The sequence below is a fragment of the Anarhichas minor genome, unplaced genomic scaffold (genome assembly GCF_050575085.1).
Source record: "Anarhichas minor isolate MPS153535 unplaced genomic scaffold, ASM5057508v1 ptg000062l, whole genome shotgun sequence".
Taxonomy (NCBI): domain Eukaryota; kingdom Metazoa; phylum Chordata; class Actinopteri; order Perciformes; family Anarhichadidae; genus Anarhichas; species Anarhichas minor.
In genome coordinates this window covers 5,062,876-5,081,797 of record NW_027466508.1, presented here as the reverse complement: position 1 = coordinate 5,081,797, position 18,922 = coordinate 5,062,876, and the positions used below count along the sequence as shown (strand labels likewise).

Here is an 18,922-nt window from a genome sequence, read left to right as displayed (position 1 = left end):
ACACACGGTATGTTTTACCGGATGGGCATTACTGTTGCAATTGTTTGTCCTCTGTGACACGGGAACACAATTTATACCTGTAAGCGAATTATTTTTTTGATTCCATTATAATGTGGATGTAAGACAGTGAAGCTATATTTGTACCCCGAAATGTGATTTTGTGTGTATATCAAGTTATTTTTGTATTTTATAAAGTTGTTTCTTTATGTGCCTAGTATTTGTTTTGAGGTAAATAGTTTTGCTGTGCATCTATTTGAAATATCAGGACACCAAAAGAGTTCCAGTGATTTCTTGGAATATACTAGTAGGCGATACAATTTTGTATTTTGTATCTCTAATGTATCTATGATTGTATAGCATGTAAGGACATGTGATCCTTTAATCGGCCACACAAATAAACTATGTTGTAATGATCATCTTGTTCCTATCGTTTGCTTGATTTGAAAAAAAAACACAGTAATGGCCCTCACATAAAGGTGGATACGGTCACTAGTTTAAACTTTAGAGAGAAAGCGAGAGAGAAAAAATCACAACAAACCCACGTGAGAGATAAAGGAAATGACGTCGCGCATCGAACCGGAAAACGGCACAAAAAACAGCTGCAGCTTTCCTTGACCCCACGCTACAGATTTATCGACAAGGTACATTTGTCCGTTATCGACTGAATATACGCGGGTTGAGTATTCAAGAGAAGTAAACACTCAAGTTTACAACAGTCAGCTTAGATACAGAGGCGATATAGATATAGAGGCGAAGCTAATGTTAGCTGTCCAGCTAGTTAGCACAGCATACCGGTTATACAGTATAGTTAATGTTGTGATTTTCCGTATATTATTCTGAACACTGCCCTCATATGGATGTTATGTTATGGTTATTTCCCCCCTCCAGGTTTTTAATAGTCAATTCTACCTCAGACACACGCGAAAAACCTTTTTAAATGAACGGTAACGTTAAGCTAACATTCGCACAAAGCTCGCTAACGGTAGTGAAACGCATTATAATACGTCGAGCACCTAGTAACAGTACGCTGTCAGTTATCAGTATCAGTTATCCCAGTTCAAGTCAAATTTAACTGTCTTTTTTTTAACGGTAGTCTTCTCTTCGTCGGTGGAAGTAACGTTAACTCACAAATGAGCAAACGGTACATTGCAGTGGTGCATTAGCTAGCTAATTAAGATCAGGTGCTGCAACATTAGTGGACCGAGTAGCTACACCAGCAGACCATGACACTTTGTATGACGTCTTCGTTTACAGTGTACAGGGTAAAACATTTCTCCATACATTTAGCAACACTTAATAAGATAAGATAATTAATTAATTGTTAAAACAATCCCCCAATTTTTACAGCACACCAATTCTAAAATACTTATATCAGTCTCTAAAATGTCTATGTTTCAAAACTGTCAAATATAACTCCTCCCAGGTTGCTAAAACCCTTAATATCCTCATTGTACTCGATTGCAGTGACAGACCTGGCTGAAATAGACCTAAAGTTACCATAGGTTGATTTCTCTTGTTTATGTGTTTGAACCATAGGATCACAGCGAACAGAATGGCCACAGACTGGTTGGGTAGTGTTGTGTCTATAAACTGCGGGCTGACGTTGGGAATTTATCAGGGAGAGGTGTCATCTGTCGATCACGCCAGCCAGACCATCTCGCTGAGACAGCCCTATCACAATGGTGTCAGATGTCCTCTTCCCGAGGTCACTTTCAGGTAAGAAAGAAGAAGGATGCGCACACTTTTTCTTCATTAAGCATCAACAGAAAACACACAGATTCAACCAATTCACCATGGGCAATGTTGAACACTTTACATTGGGCAATGTTTGTTGGTGGGAACCAACAAGTCTCTAATGTTCACATTCAGCCTGGAATCGGATTTATAACTATTACCGCAACCAAAAGAGATTATATTTTAGTGTGAGATGTTGTTAAAAGGTCTGAATGACATTTGGTGAAAAGGGCTGACAAACAAGTGATCTGTTTTTAATGTATGTTCGATATAGTAAAACAATTTCTTATTACGAAACTGCTTTTGACCATTTTTTTGTTCTTTTCTTTTTTACCTTTTTTCTTCTTTCCTGGATGAAAACAAATCTGCCACATATATATGACCGTCTATATTTTAAATTCAGGTCCAGCTCTAGATGCTGATTTAAATACTTTTGCTTGTTTTTACCACATTTTTAGGATTGTGCAGCCTTGAAACCCTTATCTCTTTAAATGTTAGTGCTTTTCCCACCCAATGTGCTCAACGGGCCATGTCTGATCCTTTTATGCTTTGGCATGCTGACTGAAAATTGAATTGCAGTTTGAGCTCTAAGTAAGCTCAGTCATTTGTTTTTGTCTTCTATAGTGCCATTGATATCAAGGAGTTGAAGTTCCTAGATATCCAGAATACAGTCAAGAAGCCCAGCCCCGGTCAGAGAGCTGCAACAGAATCCAGCTTCATACCTCCAGCACGCCATGTTCAGAGTAACAGAGTCGCTCTCCCTCATGTGACGAGCAGCAGCTCCCACTCCAGCACTGCACCAATCACCATCCTACGCAGAGGTAGGCAGATGGGTGAGCCTGGGTTTCATCACACTTCCCGGTTAACTGTCTTTGACAGACAATACTGACATTAGAGTTTTATAATGCTTAATAAGGAGTGGCAGTGTAGAATAAAGAAACATCTCATTAATTGGTAATGCCTTTAATTGAAACTAGGAGAATTGAATTGTTTGACATCTCGTGTGTAATTAATGTCTTTTGGCGTTCTAATGAGTAATGGATACACAAAGTTTGCTCACAGCATCAGCAGCAGATGACACAATCGGGTTTTGTCCCGAAGCCTGCGACACCCAACACTGCAGCTGATAAACAAGCTGCAACAAGTGGACAGTGTCCAAGTGGAGCATGATTGTGCAGTGCAATACGAGAAGATAAGAAAAGCTATTTTTTTACAAATGTTCCAAAATATTAAGTCAGTTTGACACACCTTTTCCTAGGAAAGACCCATTTATTTAAAGATTTTGCTTATTCACCGTGTAGCTGCATTTCCCAGCCCTATTGTTGCGAAGTTCATATTGGGAGTCATGTATTGAATTTACCACAGCGATGGCCAAACGGCACTCCTCTGTTGAGCAACAGAACATAGATACTGTTTATTCACTGAAGGAAATGTGACGCACAACAGTGTCACAATTTACCCATCTTCTTTTAGAAATGTCAGAAAGATGCGACCGACGACGGGCTAAAAATGTAAAGTCACCCAACGTTGCTGTTTTTGATTGTACAACAGACGTGCGTGATGTTTTCTAGTCCACATTGGGAAGGATTTTCCGGCCTCCGATTTTGTGTAAAAGTACCAGGATGTGGGATAGACTCCAAAAAAATGATATTACCCTTGTTCGTGGTAATAAAGGAACATGTCACGCAGTGCAACATTGTGGCTCATTGATGTGTTTTTAACACGTCCACTGCATACATCCTTTAGTAGTCCCATGATGAGGATGGCGAGGTCCAATGGGATTTTCAGTGTTACAGCAATAAGAAAAAGCATCAGTTTATAAAATGTAAGATAGGCTTGTAATAAATTGAATTCAAATTATTGCAAGTAGGAAATATTGATGTTATGTACAATTGTGTCTTATTTTTATATTTTTACTCCCTGATTTGAACGTCTTCCAGGCTTTTGCCTCACGAGATGAGTTATTTGTCAAATAATCTATTTGTTTTTGTCAAAACAGCTTTAATAGTAATAAGTAAGAAATAGTAATGAATAAACCAGCTGTTTAATATCGTCTCTATCGTGTTCATGTGTTCTTCTGTTCCATCTTTAATCCCAAATGTTTTTGTGTAAATGTAATATGCCACGCTGAACACCCATGTGCAGTCGTTTTTGTTTACCTTTTTTTTCTTTTCTTTTTTTTTCTTACTTCTCCGGCTTCCACTGGTAACCCTGTGTTTAACGTCACGTTGCTATGAATTGTGGGTAATTCCCTCCAGCAAAGTCTGCAGATATGCTGATTTACGGAAAGGGTTCTTAAAGTGCTTGAAATGTCTGCAAGAGAGCCTTCAAACCCTCGACAATTTGATAGTGGGACAGTCCTTAACCCTCACGGACTTTGCTGAAACGCGCATCAAAGTCCTTGAGTGTGGAGATTGGGATTCGGCCATAGTCTTTTATTTTTTGACTTTTTGACTGCAGCCATGGTAACAGGAAAACCAAGCAATGTCGTGCAACACAGTGGCCCTAGCCAAAACATTCTGCCTTTGTGAAGCTTATAATATTGTTGATATTAGAGATCAGACTGTGTAGAGGAGTTGATTCAACTCAGTAGTAATGGTTGTGGTTTGTAGTGTTGATAAGCTGGTTTCTTGTCCAGTGTCTTAGTCATTAGGGACGATACGGGTCAACTTGTGACCACTGTTCCTCCTCTGGCAGACGTCGAGTCATTTGAGAACGGAATACGAGTCATCTGTAGCTGTGTAGCAATGACTCTCTATGTTCAAAGTTTAGAGGCTGTATCATGTCATGCTTTTGGATATTTTGTTATATTCTAACTGAGAAAAAGCTTATTATAAAACCTTCAATTTAACGTAGTTTTGCAATTATGGCAGCAATTTGTTCTGGTTTAGTTTATGGAAATCAACCCCCTTAATATCCAAATTGTGGTTGAACAACCTCTAAAATAACCATTAAATATGATAAATGGTGAGGCCCGCTCTGCCGTCACATGTCTCAGTCACATGTTGATACAGAAATGCACATCTGCATTCTCCCCGTCCCACATTTGTACATGTACGCTGTGAACATCAGAATGTGCTGCTCAACCTCCCTGATTAGATAAAGCCTAAAAACAGCATTTTGTGCTTGTCAGCAGGAAGTCTGCTTGGACAGCTCCGTGGCCTCTGCCAGAATCAGTTAAAGCCGGTTCACTTTCACACTCAGGATCACCAAACAATGGAGGAGTCAGAGGTCAATAGCATTGGCTATAATAACCTCTGCGTAATGTTCTTCAGCCGCGTTGTAAAAATGTCCTCTGCCATGGCGCCTTTCCTGTGCATGGAAGAGGGAGCTAGCACAAAAGGAAGACAGTCTTCTACTTTTTTTGTATTTGTTTCTTATGAAAAGAAATGGGTTCATATTGCTCTCATTTTTTGTTTTGTGTCAGCAAGACTCATAGCTATTTACTCCCTGTGTCACTCATTCCTATACAGAAGCTTGAGCATGGGACCCCCCCCACCCCTTTTCCCTCTTACGGTTCCCATAGCGTGCTAAAGGCTCGTACCAAAGTTCCTCTTTACAATATGTGTGTGACTAAGATCAATAAACATTCCTCCTCCCTCCCCGTGTCTACTCCTAAAGAGGAGGTTATGCAAAAGCCAGGCTTTCGTGCCTCGGTGCCCTCCCATTCTTTCTCTCTCTCTCTCTATCCACATCTCCTCTCCCTCCCTCCCTCCCACTCAGCACAGGAAACCCCCCTCCCCGACAGGAAGCCATGTTGTCCCAGTGAGCTCGGAAGGCAAAAAGAAGCATTATCAATTGTGGAAGTAATGTTTACCTTTTTGTGTTTAAAAAAAAAAAAAAAATCTTTTAGCTCTCAGGCTGGTGGCAGGGGAGCTAATGCCCAAATTGCATGGGGCCAAAGTGCTGAGTGGCCTGGGCAGGGCCGGTCCTTTCACACGCAATGCCATGCTCCCAAGAAGCCCCCCGGCCACATTCAAGGGAAAGCAGGGAGGGAGTGTTGCTTATACAAGATCGCGGATTCCAGAAATGGTTCTCTGAATATCTGCCGTTTTATCTTTCTGGGAGAGTAGGATGGGAATTTAGAAACCGCTTTTGTGAATGATGCGGAGTAGAATTCCAATCAGACCAAGCAGATCTCATTAAAAGGGCATTTTGGAAGAGGACCATAACACTATGACCTTCTGAAAAGCGTTCCCAAAACCAGCATTCTACCTCTATATATGGAGTGAAATTGTCTGCAGTGTTTTTTTTTTTATAAATCGCTGCTTCAGATTTCTTGTAAACCGTTATGGTATATGTTTATTGGAAAGGTTGTTTCTGTGCATCCATGTTTTATTTAGCCTCACACTCCTGTAACACTGAGAGCTTCCCAGTATGATTACAGATGCTTGTATCCAAACCCATATCAGCTGATTTCTTGATGTCAGTGACATGACAGCACTCTGGTGAAAAAGGACTGTAGTTGAAATTGTATATCAGATGTTTAGTGAACAGTTGGGAGATCGCTTAAAAATAGTCACAAATATTCCCTAATTTGATCCGTTGTCACAGTTAAGCACTGTTTTCAATATGTATGTGTTTAGCGGTACAGTTTCACCATCGCCCACATTTCACTCTGAAATATTCCTGGCCCGTGGACCTGTGTACTAATTTATGGTGGCAAGTTTGTCAAAATGGAAATCGGTGAAGTTCACTCTCCGTCTTCCCGCTTGTTATTCAGTAGCCTGTTTGACTTGGAGCTCTGCCCGGTTCATTCACTTTTTCTGATTCGCAAGCATGACAAAACACTTTCTTGTAAATAAAGACATTGTTGGCATGTGCTAATAAGGCCGCTGGCTTTCATCCCTGTTCACACAGGTGAACACGCCAACCCACAATCCTTCTCCCCAACAACACGCTGCTTTTCTTGCTTCTTGTAATTAGTAAATCACCTACGAATACTTGTGCACTTGTTAGTGTATAGAGCGGGATTAAGAACGTTAATATGACTTAATATTTGTGGAAGAAAAACAAATCAGTGCTGTCTGTATTGGTGGCCTCATTATGATATTGAGTCAGGTCTCGAATTAGCTTCTAGTCGGGTTAGTGGCTTGGTATCGATACCAGTGTACTGTGACTGAGCCTCCCAGTATCTTGCGTGAGAGAGTCCAAAGTACCTTAGCTGCCACAGTGACAGTAGCGTGAGACTGTGCCTCTCTGTCTCCCGGTTAGCGTGAGAGCTCAGCATCGTTGGGGTTGAAGGCCAGGTTTTTCCAGTTTTTCTTTTCTTTTCTTTTTTTTTTTTTTTTTTTTTGTTCTCTGTTTACGTATGTAAACTTTATTGAATACCGCTCGGTCGGCCATTGTATGTTTTGTACGTCTGCTGTGTTTTGTTCTCGGCGGGTTAAAGTAACCGACCGAGACGATAAGAAAAGTACCAGACAGAGAGTTGTGAGACAGAAGGAGCTACGAGCAATCGGGCCAGAATTTTGAAAGTGCTGAGCGCACCATTTACAGCCCGATGATGTACAGTAAGACTGCTCATAGCGCCTTTCAGAAGCGATTAGGATGTGAGCAGAGCAGAGAAATGGGAAGATTTCTGGGTTATCTGTGTATTTTGGGTTTGAGATGAAAGACAAGATGGGCCCTTGTTAGCCCGGAGCAATGCATCGTACTCTCTGTCAAAGACCCTCAGTTTATCAGCTGTAGTGATCCTAAAATATCTTTTATGGAAAGGTGTCAGTGTTTTCTCACAGATGCATCTTGAACTCGGGGATATATTGAAAATTTCCGTAATACTTTTTTGACAAATGGCTTACAGCTTTTATGTAGCTTTACGCAGCTATAAAAACATTTTTAACCGTTTTTGTCATTTGTCAGCAATCCTATAAAGACACATTTTATATAATGTGTTTTACTATATTGTCATTAATTAAGTTTATACACCAGCCTCCATTTAAGAGTGCCCACAGGGGAAGTTACAGTAGGTGACCAACACATTAACCTGCTAACAACTATATTGCTTTTTGTTCATACCAGTGTTTCTTCATTTATTTATTTATTTTAGCGCATCAGTGCAGTAATAAATCATTGCACATCGAGTCGGATGTGATTATTTGGACGTCCATTTGCTAATGAATGTGATGTTTCTTTCTACCAAAGTACCCTGGACGTGAGCCAAGTGAATTTAGTATTGTAGTTTTCTTTATTGGCGAAGCATGACAAAACACGGGTGATTTGATAGCGGTGGACAAAACAATGAGACGAATATGACATTACATTACAAGGACTGTCAGAAAGTCAAAAGGTGGGGCATGGCTGCAGGTGGATGACTGACTTGTGTCTTTTTGCTTCCATCAGCCCCGACAGGTCCATCTAACAGCAGAGGGGCGACGCAGGCCACACAAAAGAAGAACAGTGTGAGGAACGGAGGCCCGACGAGGACGAGGGACGACGAGTGCTTCGGAGCCGGGACCGACGAGAACATGGACGCAGACTTCGACTTTGAGGGGAACCTGGCTCTGTTCGACAAAGCCGCCGTCTTCTCCCAGATCGCTGGCACCGGCAGCAGAGCGCAGCATCACAACACGCAGGGCGATCAGAAGCCCCTGTCCTATCGCCATGACGAGAATATCCTGGAGGCGAAGCCCGTCATATACCGGCAGATAACGGTGCCCCAGCACGGGGGCAAAGAGTACTGTACCGGTGAGAACAAAACGCATGTACACACACACACACACACACACACACACACACACACACACACACACGTGTGTAGGAGGTAATGTACTTACAGCCTCTCGATTCCTTTAATATAGTATGTTCAGTCGATATATATTGACTTGATGCCAGTTTTTGTTTTTTTGTCAGTCACAATGCTAGTTTTTAAAAACAAGGTGTGTGCCGAGAAGAGTTTGTCCTATGCAGTTTTGTATCTATGATATGAGGACAGAAACAGAATAAGTCGGGGTTTGTTCAGAGCGGGTCTTTAGGTTTTTATGACGCCACATTTTATCAGTGAGCATCCCAGCTTTTTACACACAGTGTTTGTTTTGGAAGGACTATTTTATTTTTCGACTGTGTTTAATCTTTGACCAAACGCCCGTTTGGAAGCACAGTTACAGCTCTTGCCAAAAATTGACTCTTTTTTTTTGTTTTTTTTACATTCGATCCTGAGCACAATACTGTGAAGCGCTTACTGAGGAATGTGCCGTAGCGTCTCATTCTGCTGAACACAATGAGGAAAAACAACGTGCACTATAAAGGGGGCGGGGGGGGGGGGGGGGGGTCTCAGTGGATGCATTAGCCAGAGAAAGGTCACCTTTGGGCAGGCTGACTGGAATCATAACCTCCTGGTTACTGGTCATCATGAATTCTGACTCCTCCCCCCCCTCCCCCTTTATGTGGCCCACAGAGACGATGAACCCGTCCTTCTTCACACTTCGGCTTACTCTAGGAACCTGAGCGTTGCCTAACTGGTTAATACACACACAAGATAAGTTAATGGCATGCTAAGACAGGCCCCGGCGTTCACTCTGTAGGAACAGTGGAGGGTGGTGTCGGAGAAAAGGGCTGAGTCGTACGGTGTATGAGTAGCTGTCGTACCACGACTACAGGGATCAAACTCCACCTGTGTCTGGTCTTCAAGATAAGCTAGTGTGCATTGCCACGGTGGAATAAGTTGGGGACGTTATATCTCTGGTGAAATCCATCTGTTTCTCTGGTCGTCGCCCAAAGTTCTACGTGCAGTCTGTCCTGAACAATAATAGAAGGATGACTGTCTGACCGCGGTGACACCGAGCAGCTCAGTAAGGAGCTGCCGTCCGCCATTCGGCAGACCGCCGCCGAGCAGAGCCTCCTTTTCTTACCATGTAGGCAGATCTGCTTCCCAGGGCTATCATCGTAATCTCCGTCCTCTACACTCTGTAATTAGCGTGCCGCCGCACAGCCTTACATAAACAGCACCTCTGAAGCAGGAACAAACCACAGCGCTCTTGACCCGGAATCCTTGCCAGTAAACAAATAAGTCAACAGTATGTGAACGGAGAAAGAACAACAAAGTGCCCGCCTCTGTGCGAGGGTTGCCATAGCGCACTGCCATGGGTGTTTGATAGGCATGTTTCTATAGACTATTGTTAATGGTGTAAAGAATTGTTGCAGTCAGTGTAAGTTTAGTTCCACTATTGTCTTATGTGATTGACTCCAGCTGTGGAGCAAAACCTCGTTGGCGCAAACGAGCCAGGCCACAACACAGCTTGCAATCAAGCCAACTGTCAGCTGGTTTTCTTTATTTATTTATTTATTTATGTGTGCCGTATCGCTTTGGAGAAAGCACAATGCCAAAGAAATGTGTGTCATCATAAGTTATTTTCCCAGTGACCTTGGGATGGATCTTCTCTTGAAAACTGCATGCTGTCGGGTAAAGAGAAGGAAAACGTTGTGACGCGACTCATTCTAAGTTTCAAGCTGCAGTTTTGACGTTGTGATCCACAGACCTTCAGATTCATTTTACCTGATGGAGGCCTCGTGTGTTACAAAGTTACAAAGTTCTTAAATTCCAGAGATCAACAGTGTTTTCACGCGATGATGGCCTAAAATATAATTTAATATGGTGAGAGAAAGATTCGCTGATTGCTTCTAAGTCCAGCGTTTTTGACATCATGATTTGCAACTTCTTGCATTATAAAACCCCAAAATTGCAAGTACATCCACTTCATTAGATATGCTGAACTACTGCAAGTGCCACAGAGAAAATATATTTTTTTTTAATCAAGATTTCTATTTATGGGCCAAGTTGCAGTCAGACCAAGATGAGTTTTCAGTCTGCAACAGGAGAGGTGTAGATTTTATTGATATGTGCTTTGTGCAAAATGGCCCTAAGACCCCACCCCCACCCCACACACACACACACACACACACTCTCCCCCAACAGTGAGCACTTAAAAATATGACCAAAATGGGGAAGAAAATAGAAAGGAATCTCACAGATTACCGCATTAAGCTGCTGTTCTATGCCCTCATCGTGCTACCTCCTCAGAGTGCAGGTCAACATAGTTCAACTCTGGCGGAGAGGAATGGCCTCGTCTAACCCTCCCTAACTCAGCACTAGCCTCAGTCACACATGGCCCGCATCCAGCCGGCGTGTATTGCTTTCAGTCCCGTCAGTTGCCTTGTCATGCTTGAAGGATTGCTTCCAGCTCAGTTTATTTTAGTGCTGCCGCATACTCACGGCTACCCGGTTCAGCTAGTTGACTGGTGAGTTTTTGTTTTTGCACCACATCGAGAGTGTGTGTGTGTGTGGGTGCGAGTCTGTGTTTATAAGTAATTATCTTGTGTGCGTGTGTCACTCTGTCCGCGTTGCATGCCAGGGTGAAACGGTGGCAGAAGATTTGTGCACGCCGACGAGGCCACCAAGTTCTCAGCTACCAGGCCAGAGATCCGTAGGAGGCCATTAAGGACTTAACTGCCTTCCAGCCGCTTTATTTATCAAAGGGATCCTGAGCCCTGCAGTTCCCCCCAGCTTGACTTTCATAACCCTTCTGATCTGCCACGGGCAATAGACGGCTAGGGATTAGCAAAAAGGCTCTTTAAAGGTTTCCACACGCTTCAGTTTGTACAGTGATAAAAGGCTGAGTTGTGGTTCTCTAATACAGTAGTTCAAGAAGAAAAAGAAGTACGCAGGTGAGAGCAATTCTGACAAGGTTAGGTGACAAGAAAGGGATTGAAGCCTTTTTCTCAAAAGATGGTTATGATAAGAGAAAAACGAGCTTGATGTGTCCGATCTCTGCCACTGCCCTGCTGCCAATAACAAGTCTTACATTGCTATTTGGGCAAGTGTACAAAAAAAGGTAGTTTACTCAGTGTTTTTAGTGGTGTCTTGCATGTTTGTCGAGCAAGCACAACTCTGAAAGGAACGGAATTGCCGTAGTAAGAGCCTTGCTTCCCCGTTGCCCTGTTGACGCCAGCAAACACCACCGGGCCTCGTGCAGCAACATTCTCTTAAAAGTCTCTGAATTTTCTGTAATGAGAAAAAATAAGAGAGGTCAACTCCAGATGCACCAAACTCTCTGAACCATCCAAATGTGCTCTTACCCAGGTGTTCTGAAAGATGAATCACACTTGATCATACATTGGAGGCGTATGGCTGATTATCAGCATAAGATACGCTCCCTAAACACTGCATAAGAGCAGGTGTTGTACTGTATGCACATGCCCAAGCACTGAAGAAATGCCACCAAAAAACACCTGTTGGAAGAAGAATTTCAGCAGTAGTAAAATTGAGGTGCTGTTAAAGTAAACGTGATTCTCCAGAGGGTTATAGTCTTAATTGGACCAATAGTATTTTTTAGCCCATGGATTTAATAATCCAATCATTATATCTACTCTAAAATATATGATAATCAAAAAATATGTATATTCCTGAAAATATTTTCTTGTATGGATTCCTCCATGAGGCCCTGAGTTTGGCCCCAAATGTGAAAAGCGTGAACTGCTGTAGTTGTAGGTGCACAGAACTAGTCGACCCGGCAATGAAGAGAGTTTTGGAGGACCATTTGAAAACAGTTGTTCATTCTTTGAAATGCTTAAAACAGTTCTATACAGAAAAGACAACTGCAAATAAGTTGACATATTTCAACCAACAAAATGAGTCTATGAATCACTTCGGTTGGTAAAATTTTTAGTTTTTAACTTAGTTTAATAGCCTTTGGTAGATCAGTCAACAATTCATTTTAAGAGACCGGGTTGAGTCCACTGTTACCGCCGTGCCGCCCTCATGTTTAGTCCTCCCCAATCTCTCACCACGAGCCGTTGGGATACAGGTGCAGGTGTTCATATATGCACACACGCATGTGATGTTTGTCCCCTTCGCTGTCACGCCAACCTGCCTGCCGCATGTTTTGACTGGGACAGCAGCTGACGTGGGGGGTCCATCCCAGAGCTCAGGGCTGAAGATTGGTCAGACGCCGCGGGGATGGTGCGTGTGAACTCAGGGCCCCGCGGGGAATAGGCGTCTCACTGTGGCTGCCTGGCGTTTGTCATGTTTTGTAAAGGCTGCCAATCTCCCCTTTGTTGCAACAGACAGCAGCGACAAACAGGAGAGGAAATGGAGAATCTTCCGTGATGGGAACAAGATCGGGTCATGGAGGAGGAGGAGGAGGAAGACCCCCCCTCCCTCTACTCCCGGGGGGGGAGCGGGTTCCCGTGTTTATCCGTTAGCCAACGCTTGTCGTTATCTTAGGGGTCCGGTTTCTGGGTTTCACCTTTTTTTTTTTTTTCATCTTATGAAGATGTAGGACAGTGCCGGTCTAATTTAGGAATACGATACACGTCAGACCATTCCGATGGATGCGGGAATGTAAGAGCACAAATATCCTTATGAATATTCTTCATCTTTTTTCGTATTTTCAGGAGTTCAGTATGAGATTTAATAATTTAGGCGTGCCTCAAATATACCTGGTGGCATTCATCCCACTGTGACATAAAATAAGAAATCATTTTTACGGGAAAGTTACCAGAGGACAACATTTACCAATCAGCCAGGCAAGGTTCCGTTTCCTTGGTTTTGCCATTTCGCTTGACAAGACTTTGATAGCGACAGAGGAATGTTACCGACAGTTTATTGTTAGTGGAGAAATTCTCCTTTTGCGCCTTGTGTTTTGTTTAAGGACACCTCATCTGGGCAGATGTTGGCTAGAACAGGAAGACGTTTTCATCTACTCCGTCACGCTCTTATGTTGTGTCGCATCAGATGTGAGAACGTGTATAGAACAGCATTAACGTGCTATCCGTCTCCCCTCTGTGTTGCCTCTCTGCAGATTCAGGCCTGGTGGTTCCCAGCGTCCCCTATGAGCTTCACAAGCGTCTGCTGGCAGCCGCCGAGCGCTGGGGCCTGTCTCTGGAGCGCAGGCTGGAGACGACCGGCGTCTGCTCCAGTCAGATGGCTCTCACTCTGCTGGGCGGACCAAACAGGTGAGAAATACCACTGTGGGCTCTGGTGCAACGTCTGCCAAGTGTGTTTAAAAAAAAAAAAAAAAAAGGCTGGGCGTACGCGACCGACCCATCGGATGTGCAGCGCACTGCAAATAGAGCCACTGTCATCGGTTTAATTAGAAGAAGATTGCTCAACAATGTGCCAAAAGTCCTTCTCTGAGTAGTTCTACCATCATCAGAGCAGGTCCGTCCAACCTTTTGCTTTCATGTCATGTTTTTCCAGTTTCCATGGCACTCGTCTTTATTACCATGTTCCTACATACGTTACATGGTGAGCAGTCACACGGCAGGTCAAGAACATCCAAAGACTGCAGCAGCCCTGTTCGGTGTTGTTTACCTTTACGAGCAGTGTAGTCTTATTCAAGATCAGAGGCTCGTATAACAAACGGGTTTGTTGTCTACGATTCTTTCATCGATTTAGCAGCACTCTACTACTTGTGTGTCTCAAGTTTACTCTAGAACTACTGCTCAGGTCAAGTGTAATGTTGTTATACCAGAATCACAGTGGTGTTCCACTGTTTCCCCATCGCGTCATTCAAGTTATACTCAAAGTGTACACGTACTTGAGCATTGACTCAAGCTTCAAATTAATGTATTGCTTGTATGTCAAGTAATCAAAGACAACAACGAATGGAACATTTTAAAACTGTGATTAGAACTAAGATGGTGGACAATAGTGAACCATCTTCATCACTAAAGTACCTTCAGGTGGGCTGAAGGTTTCTTTTAGAAACTGATGCATGTCATTTGTTTTGTGTAAAAATGAGGCAGATATTTAACAGAATGAAGTTAGAATGCTAACCAAATTATTTTCTTATCTTTATTTTATGGACAGCTTTCTATTATTATTATTATTATTATTATTATTATTATTATTATAAAAATAAATGTCTTCTTACACTGTTTGATGAAACAACTTGAAGCAACCTTCCTGTTTAAATTTAAGAAAGATGATGTCATAGACCAGTGTTTCCCTTTTCTTTTCGGGACCGACTTTGTAAAAATTCCAAACCACTGCGACCCAATTCATAATAGGCCATATCAATGATGAGAAGAGCGACTCTGTGCGTAAATGAACGCTTGTGACCATTTTTTGTGCCATTTCCGAATCACGTTATGTTGAAGGTAAACCAGACATTTTAAAGAGATATAGGTTTCATAAATCACAACTTGTTTTATGCATGTTGTTGCAAACATATACACATGTTAAATACTTTATAAATAAATGCATTTAGGCAGAGTTATTCTTTTCTTTTCCTCTCATCAGATAATTAATGCACATCTACTTTTTACTACCACTAGCTTTGTTATTGATGTTTGTTGGTTGATGATGTTTGTTAATGTTTTCTAGAATGCTCTTTGATTATGTTAGTTGTATGTTTTTGAAGCAAATGTGCATGCAGTCTTTTAACCTACCTGGAGTTGCCTCTCATTGTTCCATGTGTGTTGTGGTGTCTTTAAACAAACATGTCTTATGTTGTCCTTGTCCAGTCAGCATGTTAGAGATGGTGCATGTTTGTTTGATCACATATTTATTGTTCAACTCATGAATACTACATCGGCTGTCTTTCTTTCTTCCTGGAGTAATATCGTCCTCTTGAATGTCCCCAGACTCACCCCCAAAAACGTCCACCAGAGGCCCACTGTGGTCCTCCTGTGTGGGCCACACATCCAGGGAGCCCAGGGGGTCAGCTGTGGCCGACACTTGGCCAACCACGGAGTGGAGGTCATCCTGTTCCTGCCAAATTTCGTCAAGATGCAGGAGTCGGTCACCGGCGAGGTCCACCTCTACAGCAAGACCAGCAGCAAGCAGGTGGCCAGCGTCAAAGGTAGAACACACCAGCGGAGAGTATGTGGATTGTTGGCTCACCTGTGGAGTTAGTGGCACTGATGGAGAGGGCCGTGCTGGTGATCCATGTGAATATCATTCTGAGTTTCTGTGAGAGGATCAGCTAATGCTGTCCTGTTGGAACAGACAAGCACAGATAAATGTCGCCCTCTGGTGGAGCAGCGTCATTAAAGGCACGCACCGTCATTATTGACGATCATTTATGACTCCACACATTTGAAATTAATTTACATAGATGGTAAGGAGTGTCTCCTGGTTTTAGTTATTAGCCGGATCCCAAGTATTGTCATGTCTTTGTGAGGCACCTTTGAAACACTTTGTTCATCAACTTCATGGCTCGTTCTCCTTGTCCTCCTCTTCCTCTGTCCCAGACCTGCCAACAAGCCCGGTCGACCTGGTCATCAACTGCCTGGACTGCCACGAGAACCCACTGCTGAGGGAGCAGTCCTGGTACCAATCGGCCGCCGACTGGGCCAACCAGAACCGGGCTCCCGTCCTGAGTATCGATCCCGCGATCGGTGGCCAGCATCAGGCTGTCGAGGCGAAGTGGACCCTCTTTTTAGGCCTTCCTTTACCGTTAGCCGAGACGGAGAGCAGGGTCTACCTCTGTGACATTGGCATCCCTAAACTGGTTTTCCAGGAAGTTGGAATCCACTACCACTCACCGTTCGGATGTAAATTTGTCATTCCTCTACACACGCCATAACTGAGAAGCCACTGACATTGAACTCAGTTACAATAGGAGGGAACGGTCTGCTATTCAGTGGGTAATGGTACGATTGTGTATCTGGCAATAGCTGAAGAGCAACAGTATGACCTAAAGAATATTTTGTCGTAAAGTGTATACGACTGAAAGCATATTGTGTAGGTCTTTCCCTGCTGCCCCTCTGGAAACTCCCGAGGAGGGAGAGGGGGTGGGGGGGGGGGGGGGGGGGGTCGCCGCGCGTTGCGTGCGACGCCTCTTGTTTTTGAGAGGGAAAGGTTTCCTGTTCTTTGGCGTGTTTTGATAAAGGCTCTGGATGACGAGGTGAATGTGTTTACAAAACGCTGACCACTGTGAGTCGGTGACCAGTCAGAGCAGCAGAGACACGGTTCCTGTTTCCTCCTCCAGATTGCATGTGGAGGCCGGTCCCGACCCCGTGACCCCGTGCACAGCTCGGCCTAAAGCCGTCTGCCAACCCAAACATTCATGTGGCCCATTGTCTTTCCATTTAATGCAATTTTGTACTCACTCAAATAGGTGTGTTTTGTCTAGTAATGGCTGTAGCATGTTTTACTGAAAATGGGTTGTCACACAGAATTTATATTTGTATTTATTTGTGGAATACATCTCAGGAACAATGAATGAAAAATGTAAAAAACTTTATATTTGCATTTACAGTACATCCGATAGCACTCTCTCTGCCCGGTTGGGTGAGTTCATAACCACTGACGATGAAAATGAAAAGTAGTTGCTGGCACCCCTGAGGATTAATTTTCTGTATTTCTGAAGTCTTGCAGATTCGGCAGGATTTTGAAGCACACATTCCAAGGACCAAAAACATCTTGGGCCAGGTTAATCTCTAGGGATTATAGCTAGTTTGGTTTGGTGAAACCTAATTATTATTTTCCATTTCGACACCTCAGATTCAGCCACCTTCAGTGAAGTAACCATTCCCTTGGTTTGGTCGCCGTAGCGTTCTTCTGTTAAAACCTCAGATCAGCAAACTGTCAACTTTACAAGTAAAAGGACAACCTGATTTTAGACTGGCAGCCATGCGCTTTTGAAATTATGCAGGTGTCTTTTTTTAAGTTATTGTGTTATGAACTTCTTTTCCAACAGCAAAGAATCGAGTACTTCAAGTTCAAACCTGAGAGTCAAAAAGCTAGAGTAGAAGAAGCCTAATATGTTGTTGGTTGTAATAATAATATAAATCAAACCTCCACTCAGGGAAACACGAGCAGTTCAAAACACTGCAACCTCTTTCTCTGCTTTTTCAGAGCCACTTTTTTTTCTTCTCCATTACAGCAAAGACTAAATGAAACACTTAAAATGTAATCATGATTGTGATGAAGCAATCATGTTTAAATAAAACAAAAGATTCCTTGTAAATTTTGATTAGGGATGTTCTTGAGATTAATTATTGTGTGGGGGGGGTGTACAAAATAATGTGAATTTCGTGGTGATGGGTTTGTATTTCATATTTTCAGAAGTGTAGTCAACTTGAAGGTGTTTTGTACCTGAGGTTTTTGACTAATTTATTGCCAGCCTGCGTGGTTATTTCTGACAAAGCCGTATGTAAGCCTGGTAAAGAGCAAATGTAGCGTCATCTAAGAACATGTTGATAATGTGTCTTTAGGTCTACATGTGAATCCTGATCTTCTGACGAGAAGCAGATGCATAGGGTGGGTGCTCCTTTATATGCAAATGAAAAATAAAAACCTTGCAACCGCCGTATTTAAAATTGTGAGACATGTCGTTGGTCATTGCAGAAATACAACACAACTACACCGAAGACACGATACTGTATTTCCGTGTAATGCTACTATATACTTCAACTCTATAAGAGGGAAATACTGTAATTTTACATCACTATTTTTGTTTGACAGTTATTGTAACTTGTTACTACTTTGGATTTGGATATTTAGAATACAGTTTATATGATCAGTTTATATGAATTCAGTTATCCAGTAAAGAAGGTAGAATTAGCTTTTTGACCTGTTGCAACATTCAAATGCTACTAGCACATTTACACATCAAGGGTAGTTATCCAGTAATGTCACACTCTGAAAGGGGCCAGTCTGCATGGTGAGTGACTATAGTTGTGCTACTTAATCTACAATATTTCATAATACTATTAACACTACTTGTAGTGGTCTCTTTCTAAAAGTGACATTTTTTAACTTGCGTAAATATGAATACTTCTATCGCTGCAATTAAGTTATACACGTTCTAATGGGCCTGTGTTTACAGCAGATGTTTAGACTTGTCATAGCAGGAAACATGTGTTTCTAATAAATGATTGCTCTGCTCTCTTCAAGTGTCCAAGGAAGTTAGGACAGTGAGCCAGGAAGCACGACACCAGGACCCTGAAACTGAAGCAGCTAAATGGAATTCAGCCATCACTAATTTACCATTTGCACCTGTGCTTTTTCCTACTGTGACATGCCAAAGTGTGTTGCTGTGTGTGTCAGTGGCCCAAATACATCTGATGGCAAGCTTGAGTTATTATGGGCCTTTTTTTGTTGTTTTTTACTGCATACATTTAAACACATCATAGCATGATAAACACAGGTGTAGGCAATAACATTGCTGCATTTTATTCGGGTGTTCTACTGCCAGGGCATATTTGCTTTCTGAGCTAACTAATTTGGATTTGAAGATAG

The 18,922-nt window shown here is 42.6% G+C and overlaps 1 protein-coding gene across 2 annotated transcripts; it reads left to right on the top strand.

Annotated features, from left to right (window-relative positions):
* The first annotated feature begins 556 nt into the window (after window positions 1-556).
* Window positions 557-18,000, top strand: LOC142933643 (enhancer of mRNA-decapping protein 3-like). Of its 2 annotated transcripts, none has more exons than XM_076077806.1 (7): window positions 557-641; window positions 1,537-1,716; window positions 2,359-2,555; window positions 8,077-8,421; window positions 13,533-13,686; window positions 15,319-15,536; window positions 15,928-18,000. In XM_076077806.1, the coding sequence occupies exons 2-7, from the start codon at window positions 1,553-1,555 to the stop codon at window positions 16,260-16,262; spliced, it is 1,413 nt and encodes a 470-aa protein (XP_075933921.1). In that variant the 5' UTR covers window positions 557-641; window positions 1,537-1,552; the 3' UTR covers window positions 16,263-18,000. The 2 variants fall into 2 exon arrangements, with proteins under 2 accessions (XP_075933921.1, XP_075933920.1); XM_076077805.1 differs by having other exon boundaries at window positions 2,359-2,567.
* Window positions 18,001-18,922: the final 922 nt, after the last annotated feature.